At 38.2% G+C, this 19,983-nt stretch overlaps 1 protein-coding gene across 2 annotated transcripts; it reads left to right on the forward strand.

Annotated features, from left to right (window-relative positions):
• The first annotated feature begins 289 nt into the window (after positions 1–289).
• hyou1 (hypoxia up-regulated 1) lies at positions 290–18,906 on the forward strand. 2 transcript variants are annotated; one of them, XM_042007867.1, is made up of 24 exons: positions 290–484; positions 3,181–3,264; positions 3,506–3,599; positions 3,676–3,754; positions 3,878–4,032; positions 7,119–7,195; positions 7,299–7,480; positions 7,938–8,053; positions 8,178–8,364; positions 8,692–8,826; positions 8,994–9,076; positions 9,377–9,509; positions 10,196–10,380; positions 10,474–10,612; positions 10,912–10,969; positions 11,637–11,713; positions 11,816–11,974; positions 12,066–12,217; positions 12,297–12,384; positions 13,699–13,955; positions 14,709–14,793; positions 14,874–15,138; positions 16,432–16,542; positions 18,105–18,906. In XM_042007867.1, exons 2-24 carry the CDS (start codon positions 3,195–3,197, stop codon positions 18,152–18,154), a joined length of 2,937 nt encoding a protein of 978 aa, XP_041863801.1. In that variant the 5' UTR covers positions 290–484; positions 3,181–3,194; the 3' UTR covers positions 18,155–18,906. The 2 variants fall into 2 exon arrangements, with proteins under 2 accessions (XP_041863801.1, XP_041863802.1); XM_042007868.1 differs by having other exon boundaries at positions 16,435–16,542.
• The last annotated feature ends 1,077 nt before the right edge of the window (positions 18,907–19,983 follow it).

The raw sequence follows: 19,983 nt of genomic DNA on the forward strand, positions 1-19,983 counted from the left end.
ATTATTATTATTAATTGTACTTCATTTATGGAGTGACCCAAGAGGAAAATGCATTGCAAATAATAATTATAGTCGTGTTTTTCTCTGTTTGGATTACATGATACATTAAATTAAATTAAATTAAATTAAATTAAATTAAATTAAATTAAATTAAATTAAATTAAATTAAATTAAATTAAATTAAGGCTCTGTGAAAGCGGTGTTTTTCTCTTGAATGCTAACCGGAAGTGCTTTGGTTGATCGCAACTAGCTTGATGAGCGTTTTCTCGTGGCAGCATCTTCAGTGGATCCAATGAGGTGTCGCCGCGTTCCGGGCCCGACTGCCGAGAACAAGCCGGTGATAAGGGGGAACTAAAACTGCCGAGTGTTAGAGCACAGAGGTTGTGAATCAAGGCAGGTAAACTTAGCCCACAGCTTGCAGGGAGAAGCTCAGTTGGCGCCGATCTCTTAAAGGTTCAGTTTGTCCTGACTCAAGGAAGGAAAGGTAAGTTCCTGCTGCAGCGATAATATGTCATTCATGCTTGATGTTTGTCAGGCAGCGGCTAGCTAACAGTGGGTGTCAGCATATAGTCATGGTGTCCGTTTAAGCTTAACAATGCCGCTTAATTATTTGGGAAGGGCTACAAATGAGCAAGTTTAGCCTAAATTGAACGGTTACTAGTTATAGGTTTAATGCTAAACACTAATAGTTGAGTCTAACTTGGCTGCACATCCGTAACTTATTTTTTGTCTAACCAGCCCACACTAGTGTTTTCTAGAAGCTAGAAGACTTGTTTTTGGAAAAACACAGCAAAGTGAGCGCGGTGGTGATAACAAGAGGAAGGGTTTGCATCTGTTTTGCACTCTTGCGTCATTGTCTGACGTGGAGCCAGAAGTTTCTATGCAGGTTGCTCATTGTTTTTCTGGTTTACGATGTGGATTTAGAGGTCAGGCTTCCGCATGCACGTGCACCCTCCTACATAAAATATATAGTTTCGTCTCAGTGAAAAGATTAGAGCTGATTGAAAGTGTTAGTGTTAATGATAGCAATGCCACGTGTTTGTTAAGTGTACACCTGGGTGTGATCAGATAAACTTGGTGGTTTGCACATGATTGAGTAAAGCCTGGCAGTGGCTCACTGATCTCACATGAAGTCAGTGTAACACTGAAGAGCCATAAGAAAATGTAAACACTGATTTACTTCTATAAATTGACAGCTTCTAAAATTAAAGGGGAGAAAAAGTAGAACGAGATTATAAAATGCATGCAGTCCGGTTCTGAAGAAAGAACAAAACTGGTCCTGGGACCATTTCAGAGCATGTTTTGACAGCAGTCCAGTGCAGAAACCTTGAGCCACCTCTCATTACTTTATGTATTACCAGGAAATACATGTAAATTCAGAACTTGAAATCTAATATTTGGTTTGAGCAGCTTCATACCTCAACACAGTCTGAACCCTCTTTGATAAGCTTCCTGCTATTTCTTTAAGTAGCCTCCAGGAATAGTTTTCCAGACTTCTTGAAGGACTTCACAAGCTTTACTTTGGATGTTGGCCGGCTTTTGTTCTATTCTCTGTTCAGATGATCCCACATTGATTCAGTAATGTTGGGTTCTGGGAAGGATCTATCCCTCCATCAGACCTGGTGCCACTTATTTTTAGTCTAGTTCTTGTGTCATGTAGCATACCTCAGCCTCTTTTTTCCATTTCCCTTGCTTAATATAGGCTTCTTGACAGCCATACTTCCACGGAGACCATTTCTGATAAGGCTTTGGCCAACAGTAGACGGAGCAACCGAAGATCCAGAACCATCTCTCAGGTCCTGGTTCAGGTCTTTGCTGGATGTCAGATCCTGTTCATCTGCTGTAGATAGCTTTTAGTCCAAGCGCCTCTTTTTTTTTTTTTTTTTTGTCGTCAACTTGTACAGTTTCTGCTACCACACTGAGATTTCCAGCTAACAGTTCTTTGGGAATCACCTTGTTTTGTTTTTCACTGATTTAAAAAAAAGAAATGGGAACAAATGATATACCCAATATCAAAGTGTTATATTTGGTGTTTTTCATAGATGCAACTAAAGAAATGGAAATAAATTATGTGTCAGCCTGAAGCATCGTGTGACAGCTGCTTTTTGCTTTATGGCACCTTGTCACATGCTAGCAACTGGATATCAACAAACTGGCTGTGTTTGAATTCACACCATGGCTGATTCAGCAAAGACATGCAACAGGACATTATTGGAGGAAGAGGAAAAAGAGAACAGAGCAGGAGCTAAGACGAGAGTTAATATTAGACTAATTTTTAAGGGTTGGAGAGAGCTCAGAGAAGAGACTGAATTAGCCATTGTTACGTACTGGAGTTACTACGGAAAGTATAAAACCCAAAAATGATCTTTTAAAGTGTTCCTTATCATTTTTAAACTTTTTATTAAAAAAAAAGGTTATTTAAAATGGTATTTCTCTTAATCTGGAAGTGCTGAGATTGTAAACCTGCACTTTGTTAGAGCAGGAAAAGACTGGAAATTCACATTATTCCATCTGTGTTTATAGATTTGGTTTTATTACGTTAATGTTTAAGTTGAGATTTACAAGAAATATTTTAACTGCTGCGTGTAAAGAGAAAAATACTGTTTAAAGCATTTTATTTAAAGTGTCTGAAAAAGAAACAGTAAACTAAACTAAGTTGCTATATTTCAACAAGCATTTTCAAAAAAGATGCTTTTTAAGCATTATTGAATTTTTGCTTTTAACAGTGAGCTTAATCATGATTAAATCATTGCTCAGCACTTACAAAAAATAAACAAATAAAAAATGGCCATTAATGAATGGAGACTGGCTGCTTTTTCACTCAAAGAAAAACTTCAATTTTGAGAACTATTGATCAGGATCACTTTAAATGATGACAAAAATCTCTTTAAGCTGCTTGCAAGAAAAGATGGATGGATAGAAGTGCACTTAAATAATCCAGTGAGTCACCGCAGCTATTAGATGTAACACAAATAAAAGAACAAATATAAAAAATGTAAACACAAATAAACGGTATGCAGAAATAACACAAAATTGTGGATGAACAGTGCAGAGAAATATAAAGAAATGATTGTTGGATCAAGACTTTTTAGCAGTACTTTACTGCAGAGAAGGACAAAGAAATAAACATGTATGCTTTTTGTTTGTTATTGGTTATTAATAAGTGTTTAATGTGTTTAGTTTGACAGCTCATCATGGGGACCAGGAGTCTGCTGCTGGTTTCTCTCAGCTGCCTCGTGCTGGCCATGCTGCCTCCTTACACAGGTAATAATTCCTCAGCGTGAGACGGATTTCTGTAACTCGAAGTCTGGATTATTGTTGATGAGTCGGTTATAAAAGATGGAAGTGGGGACAGCAGGTTGACCCTCCGGCTGCGGTGTAATTTTACCAAACAACCTCTCTGATTATTAGAAGCAGCTAACGGGGGACTTTATGAATAATTCAGCTGTGCTGTGACACAGATGGTGCTACTTTTCATCAGATTCACATAAGTTTGCGTTTGCAGAGACCGTGGCGGTCATGTCGGTTGACCTTGGCAGCGAGTGGATGAAAATTGCCATCGTGAAACCTGGTGTGCCGATGGAGATAGTTCTCAACAAGTGAGTGTGAGGTTTTATTTGAGTAAATAAGGAATGCTAAACTACTGGAAGTGACTGTCTTGTTTTTTTCCCCCAGGGAGTCGAGGAGGAAAACGCCCATAGCTGTTTGTCTGAAGGAAAACGAGAGACTTTTTGGAGAAAGTGCATTAGGCGTGGTATGACCTCTGCTCAACATTGATTTTTGACATGGTTTCATCTTCATGTGCAAAAAATCAGTTGCTCCTCATCACGGGTCATCGTTGTGTGCTGTTAATGGTCACACATGTTCTACATTTCAGTCTGTGAAGAACCCTAAAACGGTCTATAGACACCTCCAAAGCCTCCTGGGTAAAAAGCACGACAACCTCCAGGTGGAGCTCTACCGGAAACATTTTCCTGAGCATCAGCTCCAGGAGGACACCATGAGAGGAACAGTTTCCTTTAAAAGCTCAGAGTGAGTCTTTTTTTTATTATTATTTGTACCTTTTTTTATTGTTTTAATTCTCTTTACGTTTCACCCTTAACCCTTTAAACTCTGCTAGATATCAGGCGTCCCTGAGCACTGTTCCTTCTATTAGTTTCTTAGGAACAGTAGTGTGTGGCTCAGTCAGGTGAATTGTGATGGATAGTTTAACCTTTAGGCGATATATGGGAATATTCCAGGAATTTTTATCCCATCCAAGAGGTTTACAATAAAAGTATAGTCTTTATTCAGTGACTCTATGGTAAATCCACAATGTGTGATCCATGGTAACACTGTTATTGATCACAATTTTATCATAAACTACTACTATCACTACTGTGTTGCTAAGAGACCTCTATTATGACCTGTAAATTGTGTTTTCTCGTTTTGGTTGGCATTTATGCTTCTATATGTATTAATACATTGATTTTACATAATTTTATCCTCATAATCTGACAACTGAGACTGTCCTGGAAACATCATGTCTGCATGCTGACTGGTATTAAAATGGTTGAGCTTCTACATGTATTTTTATACTTCAAATACCAAACCATTAAAACTGGCTTTAAGGTTTTTAGGGCTTATAAGATGCGTTATCCCAGTGCTTTTTATTTTGGACGTTAAACTAAATTCAGTCTATTCAGTTGCTGAATATTCAACAACAGATTAGAAGTACAGACATTAAACTTTCTGGAGTTTATTTCTTTTCAGTAATATGAAGTAACTGGGGCTGCAAGTTTCATCGTCTTCTTAATAAATGATACCATGAAATTTAATTTAATTTCCATGATGTTGGATTTTCAAGGTCACATGCCTTTTTCAGAATTATAAAACATGTGGCTTCAGAACGTTAATGATCATTTGACCCTTTGCCAACCAGTCACCTGCTTCTTCCTCTATAAACAATCATGACCTCCATTATTTTGTGTGCCCAGATGAAGAGCATCAGCATGTGTTGGTCTTCATCTCTCTGGTGGATTACTCATAAATATTGGCTTTTTTTTATACAAGTCTGGAAGTTTTTTGTTTGGATTCTACTGATCTGATTTGGGATATTCAGTGTAAGCGTTTAGGCTAACTTGCTTGTCAGGAATCATCTCTGCTTCTAGACTGCTGCACTGAATGCTTTTAAGTACGTAACTAAGAAATAAAACAAACAGAACTATAGTCGCATTGGGAAAGGGAATAAAATTAATTTTAATTTTATAAAGTAAATGAAGATTATACTCTTAGATGCTAGGAGTGTGTCCAACACATCTTAAATTATCTCAAATGAACTGCACAAAATAATCAAACTAAGCCAATTTTTTCATAACCAGGCTGCTTCATCGTGCATCTTAGTTGTCTTCTAGCTCTAAAGATAAGTTGCTAACATGAAAAAGACCTGTGAAACCCGCCCCCATATTCCACATATAGTCTTCTGGACGATGCAGCCAAGTTGTCAGATTGATAAGAGGAGGATGTTGCCACGGGAACAAGAGAATCAGACCAGCCTTGAGCTGTTGGAGTGGTGCATCCTTGAACCAGTAAAAGCGCGTATATGGGGCTAAAACACTGACAGCTCAAACTGATGCTGAAAATAAGCTTTGGCTTTGAAAAATAATACTTGAATCTAAAACAGAAACTTTATTGTACAATTATTTTGAGACTGATGGAAGTTGCGCTTAAAAGTTAAAATAGCGATATTAAGAAAATAACTCCATGTCAAATTTAAAGTGTTTATGCTGACCTTTTATGGAGAGAGCTAATTTTAGCTTATGTGTATTAGCTTGCTAACCTGCACTTTGTTTAAATCTCAAGTTTTGGGATTAATTTAGCCTTTTTATGAGTAAAATGCTGGTATTATTGCGACAGCCAGATCCATAATCACATACTGCAGATATGCTTGCAAATCCACATCGTATTGGCTAAAGTCAGCTTTCTCCAGCAGACCTCTGCCAGACCAACATCCTGTATTAAACTGTTTAAACTGAACCTAGTTACTTAGTCCAGTTATAAAAAGAAAGAGATGTAGCTGCTGTTTTGGTGTTCCACCTGAACTAGCTGCTGCCATAGTGTCAGTGGATGCTGTTTTAACACCTGGGGACATCAGACCTGGAGAGGAGGCAGACTCTCCTAAGCCCCGCCCCTCCATCGAAAGGTTTCAGTTGAAATTGAAAATCACATCATTGAAAGAAAACTGTCAGCATAAACACTTTAAATTTAACATTGATTTATTTTCTTAATATCTCTATTTTTAACCTTTTCAGTGCAACTTTTTCCAGTCTCAATAGAAATGTTCAATATTCATGATTTAGTAACAGTTCTTCTGTTTAAGTATACATTTTATTTATTTATTTATTTATTTTTTAAAAAAAGCCCAATTTTATTTTTAGCACCAGTTTGAGTTGTCAGTGTTCTGGCCCCGTTCGTGTAAAACTAGCAGGTTAAAAAATTAGCCTGGTGTTGGTGGAGATCATCAGCTCTCTGTACTGCAGTAAACCAGATATCTCCAAATCCGGTCCTCGTGAGCTACTGTCCTGCAGGTTTTAGATATTTGCGACATACCTGACTCAAATCAATGGATCATTCACCAGCTGATGCTGAACTTTTCATTTGAGTAAGGTATGTTCTAATAGAGAAACATCTAAAACCTGCAGGATGGTGGGTCACGAAGGCCAGAGTTGGATCCGTGCTGCAGAGCATCCACTGGACTCTTAACTTTGGTTCTCTTAGTAAGTGCATACTTCTGACCTCTGGTTTAAATTAGTTTCTTTACTAAATTAAACAAAAGTTCCAACATCAGTATATTTCACAAAATAAATCAGTTTCTTCATTAAGTAGTTACTGGCATCCAGGCAAAATGGATTTCCATTATAAAGGAAGAGCAGATAGCTAGCCAGTTTCCAGATGAATGGCTAGATGGCATGGTTGGATAAATTAGGATAAAGATTGGCTTCAACTCCTTAATGCCCACACCACTGTGTCGTGTCACACAACTCCACAATTCAACACAACATTGTATTTAGTTGTTTTTCTTTTTGTTTTAAGCAGCTATTGACATGTTTCCATGCAAACACGATCTTCTTTCCTGGCAGAGAATTGCAGTACACACCTGAGGAACTCCTTGCAATGATGCTCAATTATTCATGTGGACTGGCTCAGGACTTTGCAGGTCTGTTTGGCTGATAAATGAGCTGCAATAATCTGAGATTCTGTAGATCAACATGTTGGTCATTTTTTTCCTCTGAAATCCTAATGATTCTGTCCAATCACAGAACAGCAAATCAAAGATGCAGTAATCACCGTCCCAGCCTTTTTCAACCAGGCAGAGCGCAGGGCAGTCCTGCACGCTGCACAGATGGCAGGTCTAAAGGTCCTTCAGCTCATCAACGACAACACAGCCGTGGCCTTGAACTATGGCGTGTTTAGGAGGAAAGATATTGACAACACAGCTAAGGTGACCATATGTATCAGCCTTATTTATCACATTGTTCCTGTCAAAACTGGTTTTAATTTCTTTTAGTGTATTCCACCTTTTCTAATTTACTTCTAATTAACTTACTTACTAATCTTTTAATTTATTGTAGTTTCTTTCAGGCAGAGTGTAATCTTCTACTTTCTAGTGTATTATGTTTTTCAAGTCTCTTAATGTCTTTTAGAGTTCAGAATTTCTGGCTGTGTGTGGAATGTCTTTGTCTCTTTGTACGACAGGATATGTGCAGCATGTAGGTAGCCGTGTGTTTTTACCATGTGCTATATAAATAAAGTAGATTAGTTTGGACTCAAGAACTTTTCCTTCTGTAGATTGTTTTGGGTTGTTTGTTAAAAGCCTGATATGTTTCCTTGTCTGTAAATGAGCCACAAGTTTGAGGTTATGTTGACACACAGTTAAGTCTGATCTGTTTCTTTTCCAGAATATCATGTTTTATGATATGGGCTCAGGCAGCACCACTGCCACCATCGTCACCTATCAGACCATCAAAACCAAGGACTCTGGCAGCCAGCCCCAGCTGCAGATCCAAGGTGTTGGGTGAGTACTTAGTTTTAAAAAGAAAAAAAAAAAGCAATTGTGACAATGCATCACTGTGGCACAGCTGACCTCCTGCTGACACTGACATTCAGGAAAATGTGTGCTTCTTGTGGTCTGGTTCTAGATACGACCGTGGGCTGGGAGGCTTTGAGATGGACCTGCGACTGCGGGATCACCTGGCAAAACTTTTCAATGAGCAGAAGAAGTCCAAGAAGGATGTGAGGGAGAACCACCGAGCTATGGCCAAGCTCCTCAAAGAGGCCCAGAGACTTAAGACTGTGCTAAGTGCAAATGTGGACTTCATGGCCCAGGTGAGTCCATCAGACTTAAAACCCCCACCCCCTCAGTTCAGCTTGTTTTTTTTTTTTCCCCCAGAAATAAAATAAAGGTGACAGATGGCACCTTTTGGAAAATATGGCTTTGCCAGTTTTTCAGATAATTAAATACTGAGCCTGTTTGCATTCACACCAAAACTCTGATTATTATGTAATTTCTGGAGTAATCAGATTATACAAGTTATTATGTAGACAGCATAATCAGATTATGCTTTATCAGACTGTAAGTTAAGACTTGTAACTACCTGTAAGTTGGCAACATTGACATAAAACTGATCCACGCCGGTTGTCTCTGCCCCGCAGGTGGAAGGCCTGATGGATGACATTGACTTCAAAGCTAAGGTGACCAGGGCTGAGTTTGAAGAGCTGTGTGCAGATCTCTTTGAGAGAGTCCCTCTCCCAGTCCAGGGTGCTCTCACGGCTGCAGAAATGAAACTGGTTGGTATTTTTACAGAAGCATTATGCCATGTTTTTTGCAAGTTGACAAATTTCCTGAAGTCTTAAGTATCTGACATTGTTTGGTCAAAACAACATAAAGATATTATGGTATCTGTCACAGATGCTGAACATAAACTGATTCTGACTTATTGTTCTTGTGTCGACAGGAGGATATTGAGCAGGTGATTTTAGTCGGAGGCGCTACTCGCGTCCCCAAAGTTCAGGAAGTGCTGCTCAAGGCTGTGGGGAAGTAAGTGTTACCCAGGGCAATTTCTTCTTTCACTTTCATTTTCAAAAATATACAAACTCCATCTCTACAATGCAATAAAAAGTCATGCTGGTAATTAGTTCATTAGCGTAAACCTCTTTAAATCCAATTAAATCATTTGCTGTGTTCTAAAAGAAAAACGAATTAACTATTCGTTATTCGTTAATTATTTGTGTTGTATTTTAGGAACACACAATTTTAGGGGCTTAAATGAAGCACCAAAATGATGCAGATGTTGTTTTTGTGGTTAATTACAGAAAAGTGATTTTGTGTTGTTTGCAGAGAGGAGCTGGGGAAGAACATCAATGCAGATGAGGCAGCAGCCATGGGTGCTGTGTACCAGGCTGCTGCCCTCAGCAAGGCCTTCAAAGTCAAAACTTTCCTCGTTCGAGATGCAGCTGTCTTCCCCATTCAGGTCGGTCCAAAGCTTTCACCGCAGAGATTAAACCACAATCAAGCGGAAAATGATGATTTGTGGTACTTTTACGTAACACAAACATAGTTAAACACTGAACTACATGGGTGATGCTGGTAGCTTTATCTCAGAGGCCTTCCAGTTCTCAGCGTTGCTAGTCTTCTTCCCAGATGTAGACGATTTCCTCCATTTCTTTTCCATACAGGTTTTCTAGGGTCTTGTGGGTGTCGGTTTTTGTATCATGTAGATTTCCTCAACAGTTTGAATCCATTGGTCCAGAGTCATTGGGTCTGCCTGGTTCCACCTTCTTTTTTTTTTTTTCTTTTTTTTTTTTTTTTTGTAAGCCACTGTTAACATTTTATAAAAATATTCATCATCCCTCTGTACCTTTTCATGTGAAAATACACAAAAGTAAAACCTTTTCCAGCTCATGCTTGGTCTTTCCAAAAAAGGTTTTATTTTTTGACACATCCAACATGCAGAACTATGTTATTCTCCCGCATGGAAGGTTCTGGTTGAGGCATTTATTCTTAAATTCCCAATTTCCACCAATTTCCAAGTGTACATCCTATATAGTATGATGGCTCGATGATGTGTGCAGAAGGGGAAGATTAGTTTAGTAAAAGAACATTTCAATGGGATAGATGTCAAAACTCTAAATGTTACGCAATGCTTCGGTGTGGTAGGTGGAGTTTTCCCGGGAGATGGAGGAAGAAGGCGTCAAAACCCAGAAACACAACAAGCGCATCCTGTTCCAGAGGATGGCGCCGTACCCCCAGCGGAAAGTCATCACGTTCAACCGCTACAACGACGACTTCTCCTTCAACATCAACTACGGCGACCTCAGCTTCCTGAGTCAAGATGAACTCAGGTACAGTTGCCTCATCATTATCTATGTGACAGTCACTGTGTGTCCCTGCTGTTTGTTGGTGGTAAAGTGTATTCCTGTCCTGGTGTGTTGCAGTGTGTTTGGCTCTCTGAACCTGACCACAGTCAAGCTGTCTGGAGTGGGAAACAGCTTCCAGAAGCACACAGATGCCGAGTCCAAAGGGATCAAAGCTCATTTCAACATGGATGAAAGCGGGGTGCTCCTGCTAGACCGGGTGAGTTCAGTTTCCACGGTAAAGATTCACAGACTCCAGCTGATATCTGGCATTGAAAAAGGAAAATTTAAATAATTTTCAGATAAAATCTGCACACAGCACTAATCTGATTAACTAGTGCTGCTCACTGAAGCTGTCAAAGGAACGAAAGTGCATCTGGAAGATTAAAAGAGTTTCTATCTGTTTCATCGGATAAACAGGACAACTTTTATGTGCTCCATCTGCATCTTTGCTTTGATTAAACACATAACTTGATTTTTGCCAGTAAGTAAAATTAAAATGTTTTTTTCCATCCACAGGTGGAGTCTGTCTTTGAAACGGTTGTGGAGGAGAAAGAAGAGGAATCTACATTAACTAGTATGTTTTTCAGTCTGAACTATATATATATATATATATATATATATATATATACACACACACACATAGCTATGATGTACTTTGTAACATTTGTTTAGGAAACTGCTGTTATTATTGTTAATGTTATTATTGGGTTTAGTTTTTAAAATGCAGCTTTTAATTTAATCGTTTTAATTCCTTTTATACTAAATGTTTAAGCTGAATGGCAGCCCAGTAGTTTACATGCATAAAAAAACAACAGAACTCTTTAGAGTGGGTTATAGATTTGTTAGAAATATTTGTACTATTTAAAAAAAAATTATAATATAAATCATGTATATAAAGTATGGTCTACTAAAGTTTAACATAATAAAATCAGTAAAATATCACTGAAATACAACATTGGGATTTCTTAAAATATAATTTATATATTTTATTTTATAATATAATTATTATAAACAAACAAACATACTTTGGGCGTCAAAGTGCTCAGTTATTTAAATTTAAATGTAATTAAATGAAATCACGTTAATGAAATCCAGGCTGGTGTGTTAGAAGTCTATGTTCTGCAGCAGGTATAAAACTCATAAAACTGCATCTTTAAACAAATTAAATCATTTTACAAGCTGTGTTGATGCATATTTGATTAATCTTTATTTAACTGGTCTATATATCTGCTGCATTTCAGAGCTGGGAAACACAATTTCCACTTTGTTTGGAGGAGGATCCTCTGAACCTGCTCCGAATGTAACTGAACCTGCCCAGGTAACAAATATCTGCTCCTCTGAGATGTGTAGCTCACTTCCAGAAGTTTTACATCTGATTCTAGGTGCTAGCTAACAATGCTGTTTTCTTTTTCCTGTCTAGGATGAGGAAGAGGTACCTCCAGAGTCCGGGAAGGACGACAAGGACGAGGACCAGAAGGACAAAGAGGCCAAAGAGACGCAGGATGATTCAGAGAAAAAAGCAGACGAAGAGAAGAGTCCGGAGAAGACGGAGGAGGCAGGCAGCAAGACGGAGGCCACGGTACAATCTCTGCTGGGAATTCGCAGCTCGTACTGACTGTTACTGCAGGTGGTCTGACGGCTTTTTTTTTTATATATCTTTGCTGGTTAAGGAGGAAAAGGATGGAGAGAAATCTGACAACACAGAGGCAGAGAAGACAAAACCTCAGAAAAAAAGCAAAATCTCTGAAGACATCACGGTGGAGCTCCTCATCAACGACATCATCGACCCCACCGCTGATCACCTGACCGCCTCTAAAAAGAAGTAAAGACTTGAATGACTTTTCAGGCCACATTTAGTCAGATTCTCAGCTTTATCTGCTAAAGTCTTTGTCTCTTTTCAGGCTGCAGGATTTGACAGACAGAGATTTAGCCAAACAGGAGAGAGAAAAAACTCTGAACACCCTGGAGGCGTTCATCTTTGAGACGCAGGTAAGCAGCAGAGGCTTTATGTCCCATAATCCATCTCATCTTCTCTTTAGAGCACCCAGTTTTTATTAAAACACTCATTGTTTAATTTTTTACTAAATCATTGCAACTTAGATGCAAATTCCAGGCAGGTTTGTATATTATTTAATGAAACGACAGCATGTAGGCAAATTAAACCAGTTCCTGACAAGAACATTGATTAATGAAATAAAGTGGCCTGCTGTTTTATCTAATATTACCTTTTCTCTCAATAGAAACAAGATTTTTTTTTAAAATCTGTGCTAAATTTAAAAACCTGAAACATTTTTGTTAAACAGCAAAGGTTGAAACACATCAGGTTATGGCTTTAACAGGGCTTGAAGTATTCCGGCACCGTGCTGGATCTCTTGCGTGCAGAGTTTTCGTGGTGACAAGAAAAGGAGAAACAATTTAATAACTAGATGTGTTTGGTAATGTTGTCGCATTGAGCTCATCTACCAATGGTATGAGCGCTGATTCAAACGTTTTCCTAACCAATCAGAAGTTGAGCGGGGCCTTGGAAATAGTGTGGCTGAGATCCAGCTGCAGTTTAGATCCACGCAATCGGCTCTTTGGATACGACAGAGCAGAAACAGTCAAACTGTAGCTGTAAACGCCGGTACCTTAGTTTTCTTGGTGGATGGAGGGTGAGCTTGTGAAGCCTGGTTATTACCCGATATTTATGCAACATGTTTTTATGTATTTTCATGTATTTATGGTCTTTGTCCACTGGTGGTAGTGGATTCACCTGCATGAGCGTACACACCTGTCTGCACATCAGGGCGGAGGTGAGTTATGAGTGCGTGGCCATGTAGAGTCTGAAATTACATGCTGTCATTTAAATAAGGTAAATAACTTTTAACTGTGTCTATGAGCGTAGATGGAAGAAATGTTCAGACAGCCTGACCTTGATGAAGTTAGCCTCTGATCTGCGATATACAAAAAGGGTGAATCCACTCGGTTTTAGGGACCCAGACCACATTAGACCTGGTCCTGGTGAAAAACAACTACCGTTTAGGGTGTTTGAATCTGGACTGAATTATTCTACAGAGCGCAAAGATTAATTTCCATGCAGTTCAGTTTTTAATTGTGAAACCTTTTATTACAGCACATTGTGAAAATGCAAATAAGGGGTAGTTTTATGGGGGGTTTGGCATGCAGAGCACATTGGATTAGGTTCTGCAGAAAAACTACAAGACCCCTCCCCCGTTATGTCACATTTATGTGTTATTAATTACGATGAACTAATCTGATTAAAGTAAAAAAAAAAAAAACACCACACCTGCTCTGTGTTTCCAGGACAAGCTGTACCAGGAGGACTACCTGCTGGTGGTGACTGAGGAGGAGAAGGAGCAGATCTCAGCCAAGCTGAGCGAGGCGTCGGAGTGGATGGACGAGGAAGGCTACACCGCCACCACCAAACAGCTGAGAGAGAAGCTGTCTCAGCTTAAGAGCCTCTGCAAGGACATGTTCTTCAGGGTGGAGGAGCGACGCAAGTGGCCGGACCGCCTGGCTGCTCTCGACAGCCAGCTCAACACCTCCAGCTTCTTTTTGAGGTGAGTGGACAGAAGGATGGAGAAGAGAAGTTTAACTTGTTTGCCCTTATCAGGTTTTTTTGCTTTTTTTTTTTTTTGGGTGATCATTTTGGGTGTGTTGCAGCTAGTAGCATGAATTTGCGCAGTAACTCTTCTTCTTAGGCTTTATTCTCTAAACCAGTGTTTGTTATAGTCTGTGGATGTATTTTGCACCCTCTGGTGACCTTTCTAGCCGAAGACGTCCATGAGCAAAAAAAATGCTGTAAAATCATCTTGCATCAAATAATATTTCTGCTTTTTTTCTTTTCATAAGTCACTTGAGCACCTATAATGTAAACTGTAATGATTGTGAGATAAAAACAAAATGTAGTTTTAATGGAAGTCAATGAGGCATTTTTGGCTATCAAGGTCCCCAGAGGGAGTATCTTACACCACATGTAAAATATGAATGAAATCTAAGTCAGGCTAATGTTTTACTAAACCAAGACATCCCCCGATATTTATTATGAGGAAAATAATTCATGTTTTGTGTGTTTTTTTTTTTTTTTTTTATTAATAATTAATAATTGAAATAATCAAACTGGCATTTAAAGGTTTAAAATCCTAAAAATTATTGAATGTCTGGTGATTCTGAAGTTGTTTAAGTGATTTTTAAAAAAAAAAAAAATAATAAGCAAGCAGAAAAACAATTAATATGATGATTTTATAGCAGTTTTTTGTGTTAAAAGTTAACAGACAGTACTAAACTTGAGGACACCTTTTTCTTTTGCACAGGAGCGCCAAACTGATCCCAGAGGACGACCAGATTTTTACTGAAGTTGAACTGAACATGTTGGAAAAAGTCATCAATGAAACAACAGTAAGCAATGAACAAACAACGAGGGGTGTCAACTCTTTTCTATTTTCATTCTGATTCATGTTTAACGTTTCTTGTTTCAGACTTGGAAGAATGAGACTGTAGCAGAGCAGGAGAAACGTTCTCCTCAAGAGCGTCCCGTCCTGCTGTCTAAAGACATTGAGTCCAAGGTGGCACTTCTGGATCGAGAGCTCAACTATTTGCTCAACAAAGCCAAGTTTGCCAAGCCCAAGGCTAAAGCTAAGCCCAAGAACAGCACAAATACAGATAAAAGCAGCAGCAAGGCCAATAACACAGCAGGGGAAAAAGACGTCCCACCGACAGAAGACGACGCAGACGCAAAGAGTGGTGGGTCAATAACAGCAAATGTGGCATTTGCTCTTATCTCAGGGCTTTAAAATGCAATAAAAACTTAAATCTGGAGTTTTAGGTTAAGGGCTTAAACAGTTTCTTCACTAACCGGATTATAAAAAGTCCTTGATGCAAATTATTTGCATCGATGCAAAAGCTTGATTTGACTGTGATGAAAGAAACATAAATAGGACAAAAACGGTCTAAAGTTTAAGTCCAAAAGCAAAAGAGAAGTGAAAATACTGTACAGTGTGTCCATTTAAAACTGGATTATTTTACCAGATTAGCACAACTTTAGTGCTGCAGCACTTCAGAACCAGCACAAGCTAACGCTTCAGCTTTGTAATGCTAATCAGTATGATTGTTAGTTTTGATGGATGCAAGTAAAAAATATGTTATCAGACGCCTGGTTCGGGTGGTATTACCTCTTTTTTTTTTTTTTTTTTTTTTTCCTAAATAAGCAGCTCGCGTTTTTTATATTGGACAAGTGGAGCCTAAATTTTGTATAAGTGTTGCCAGAACCTCTCCATCGTAGTTTTATCTTATCTCTGTCTGCCCGTCTGAGCAGTTTCCTCCTGTAAGCTGTGAAAGTTAACCAATATTTTGTCATCTTACATGAAAGTTCGGCCCAAAATCAACGTTGCTTACAGTGACTTAATCAAACAACTTAATAACTTTCAGAAATTTTATTAGAAGTAGGTTTAAAATATTTTAATTTTTTTGCTTTGAAACCTTCAAAACCGTTTTTGTACTTCTGACTTGCAGCTCAGTGATGAAGAAGCTAAAGACTGGTTTATGTTAAGATCTTTGTTCCCCTTTAGAATAGTTATTACTCTTTGATGAGGAAAAAAAGTATTTATCTAATTTATTAGTGGAATAATCAATAAAATACCCGTTTACCTAAACAATCACTGCAGCCCTTATTTGAACCATTTTGTAACAGGTACTAGTCCAAGAGATTTTCCAAGGGAGTACCTTAACAGTGACATGACAGCCAGTTTTCTCTGGATTCCCTGAATGTTTTTAGTGTTTTTACAATAGATGTTAGAAGACCAAGTGTTTTTAATTGGAAAAAAATATCTTTTCGGGACTTTTTAAACTCAAAAATCTAATTTTAAAGTATATTTTTTTAAATGTAATCAGGTCAGTGAAGACACTAAAAAGGCATCTATTTGGATTTGTCTATTAAAGGTTCAAACAAATGACAGATTTACAGTTCGAATACATTTTTCAGCTTTTCTATAAATGTTTCTAGGGTTTTGTATAATTAGTGTGTGTTTCTCCAAAAAGCAGGAAGCCCAGAAGACGTCCCGGCTGGTGAAACTCCACCCACTGAGGAGACCCCTCAACAGTCAAACTCAGACAGCCAATCAGAGCCCACAGAAGAAACGATAACCACAGGTCTGTCTTTCAAGCTGCCACAATTTCCTTCAAAATAACTAAAACACAGAGATGGAAATTACAGATCAGTAACGACTGCAGTGGAACCAAGACTTACAGATGGAATATTCCATCTGTAAAAATATAATATGATGGTTTACAATAATACATGATTAACTTAAATGTCTTTGAAGTATCCCCTGACGTGTTAATCACAGTCAGATTTCAGTTTTCATGTGTTTCGTCAACGTTTATTATATCCGTCATCTTTTAGCTCTGTGTAAGAGTTTGGAGCCAGCCCTCATTCCTGTATAAACTGCCAGAAAACAGCAAATTTCAGCAAACACAGCACTGTATATGAAGCAAAAACTGAGCTTGTTCAATCATAAGCAGCTTCAAAGTCTGAAAAGCTTTATTCTTCATCTCAGTCTGAACCCTTTTTGACAAGTTTTCTGTTATTTAAGTCGTTTTCAGGAAAAGTTCTCCAGGCTTCTTTAGACGTTTTTGCCTTTTGTTCTGTTTTCTGTTTGTTTTATTTGTTTTGTTCTGTGTCCAGATTATCTCACGCTGCTTCAGTAATGCATCAGGATCTGGGGAAGATCCATCTCTCCATCAGACCTGTTGCCACTGATTTTCAGTCCAGTTCTTGTGTCATGTCTCGTACCTCAGCCCTTTCTCCCTGTTTCCCTTCCTTAGAAATGGCTTCCTGACAGCCACCTTTATTGTTTTGTTCTGACTCTTCTTTCTTTGTCCTCCATTTGTCCAGTTTCCCTCAAATCTTTTAGGGACATGCTGCAAACCATGCTGAGATGCCAAGTTTTCAATTAACAGCTCTTTGGGAATCAGCTTGTTGCTGCAAAAACCTTATTTTCTGTTAGACTGTGTTGTCTTTGGCATTTTTCGTAGAGGCTGTTAAATAAATAGGAACAAATGTGTCCTTGTGACAGGATGCTAATTATAGCCTCAAGATCAAATTTAAAATCAGTTCTTTAAAAAGTTAAGTGTTGACACAACACTGGTCAGGAGAATTTGTAATGTTTGAATGATTCATAGGTCAGCGTTAAGTGGCTTAACAAACCAGAAACACATTCCTCTGAAAACGTTCATGGATGTTATCTGGACTGCAATGAGTGAAAAAAGACCACTTTTAACCACTTAATGTCTGGTCTAAGGAATAATGAGCAGTTTTTATTTGGCTCTTTTAACAAAATGTAAACAAAAATCTTTGCATTTATGTATGATTTATTACCTCGTAAATGTCAGAATTGTTGTAATGCAAAATGTATCCACCAGGGGGCAGATGACCAGTATCACATTGTGTACAACAGGGTTTTGAGGCAAGTTTTTACCATAAAGTGGTGCAATAGCTCTCAAATGGTATGTATCAAATGTGATACAGGATTAAGGATTACAACAAAGTCTGGCTACTTGGGAGCAAAATATAAAGGAATGACGGCTGGATCAGGACTTTACCACAGTATAAGCACAGTATAAGCCAATGACACACATATAGAGAAGGGAACATTACTGATTGAAGGATGAGTTCATGCGATCCTGAATAATTCTTCTGTTTTTGTTTGCAGAATCAACAGAGAAGGCTCAACCTGAAAACCACATAGAGGATGAATTATAACAGCTGGAACTGTGGGGGAAAAAAAAATCACTATTTATTGACAGTGTGAAATGTTCAAGTTCCCTCTCTCTTTCTCTTTCTTGATTTCTTTTTTATTTTCTCTCTCTCTCTTTCTCTCTCTGTTGAATTTCTGGAAGCTGATTGGATGAATACTGAAGAATCCTCTTATTATCCCCTCCCTTGTCTTCCCGTGCATCTCCTCTTTTTGTCTTTCATGGAGTGTTTAAGCGGCGGACATGACAGAGAAACAGTTCAACCAAAACAAAGCCCCAGACTGCATCTGTGCAAAGATAAAAGCAGAGTACAAAAAAGAGGAAAAGATGCTTCCTTGTGTCCACCATTGGGATCTTAATGGAATTGTTAGCTGAGCACTGATCTGTTGCTAGCACTTAATTTCCTTAACCCATTCAGACCTGATGCTACAAATGTGTACTTTTAGCTTTCATGCCTGTGTGACACGCATCAGCATTTCAAAAACACTTATTTTTTATACTGACAAACTGGAGGATAAAGTCAGGAATTTACAATAAAAACTGAAGGTTTAACCTCTCCAATGGTTTTTATTTTTGCCTTTTCTAATTTCTCCAGAGGCTGTGAGATACAAAGTTTTAGTGAACTTGGTGAAAAAGCTCTTTTTAAACGAAGCTTTAGGTCTGAATGAGTTAACAGTGGTGCGGTGCTGCTAGCTTAGCATCCTTCTGAGCTCCGCTGAGTTAACGGTGTTACTCACAGCCAGTGATGCCACAGATTACTTGAAAAAGTAATCTGACCACTGATTACTGATTACTTCTTTAAAAAGTAATCTAGTTACTTTACTGATTACTAAGGTTTAGAAGTAACTAAGTTAGATTACTAGTTACTTTATTAGTTAAAACCCCCCAAACAAAAAAATGACAATCGATTTTTTTTCGCATATACTTTACTGAAAGTGCATTAGTTACGAATGGTGACTTTACAATGTTTTGCAACTTGTAACTTTTAATTGTTTTTCACCTTCTATGAACATAGTCAGTCTCTTATTAACTTTGTAAATCATTCAGTGCTTCTTCCCTACCATCATAAGTAAATACATGAGTTCATGTCACGTTCTCCGATAACCGGACTTTAACGTCCACCTCAGTTCCAGAGGCAGCTTGCAAGTTTTGAAAATTACGGGGTAAAAAAAAAACGAAAAAAAAAAAAAAAAAAAAGCATAAGACAAATCTGCATTATGTTTTACGTTTACACATGAGAAAATAATGAAATAGTAACGGACTTATTAAAAAAAAAAATCAATTCGGTTTGGAATAGGTTCTGATGAGGGAAGTGGAGAGGCGGACCTCCCATCATGCACCAGGATAATAAGTTTCTATATCATATTTTTTTCTAAAGTCATGTGCAGTGAATGATTTGTGTTTGTCGATTTAAAAAAGGTCAAGTTTCAGCGAAGAAAGGTAGCTGCATGCTTACGAGTACATAAAATTTCTGTACCACCGTTAATGAGAAGGTGTGTTGAGTTAGATAAATACACTTTCGTCCACGGCGCTTGATTTCAAATCATATGTGAAAGGAGTGGGGAGTGCCGAAGTAACGCAGGACGAATATGAAGAGTAACGGTAATTTGATTACATTGTAGGACATCCTAACGCGTTAGATTATATTTTGTTAAAATATGTAGTCAGATTACTGTAACGCGTTACTTTGTAACGCGTTACTGGCATCTCTGCTCACAGCCAGGGTGAAGTTTCAGGACTCTCCTAGATTTGTGTGCCAATTTGAAAACGATTTGGCTGCATAGGTTTTATTTGCAGAAAACTTCTAGAAAAATGGAAATGAGATCCAATTCAGCA

The sequence above is a fragment of the Melanotaenia boesemani genome, chromosome 15 (assembly GCF_017639745.1).
Source record: "Melanotaenia boesemani isolate fMelBoe1 chromosome 15, fMelBoe1.pri, whole genome shotgun sequence".
NCBI classification, from domain to species: domain Eukaryota; kingdom Metazoa; phylum Chordata; class Actinopteri; order Atheriniformes; family Melanotaeniidae; genus Melanotaenia; species Melanotaenia boesemani.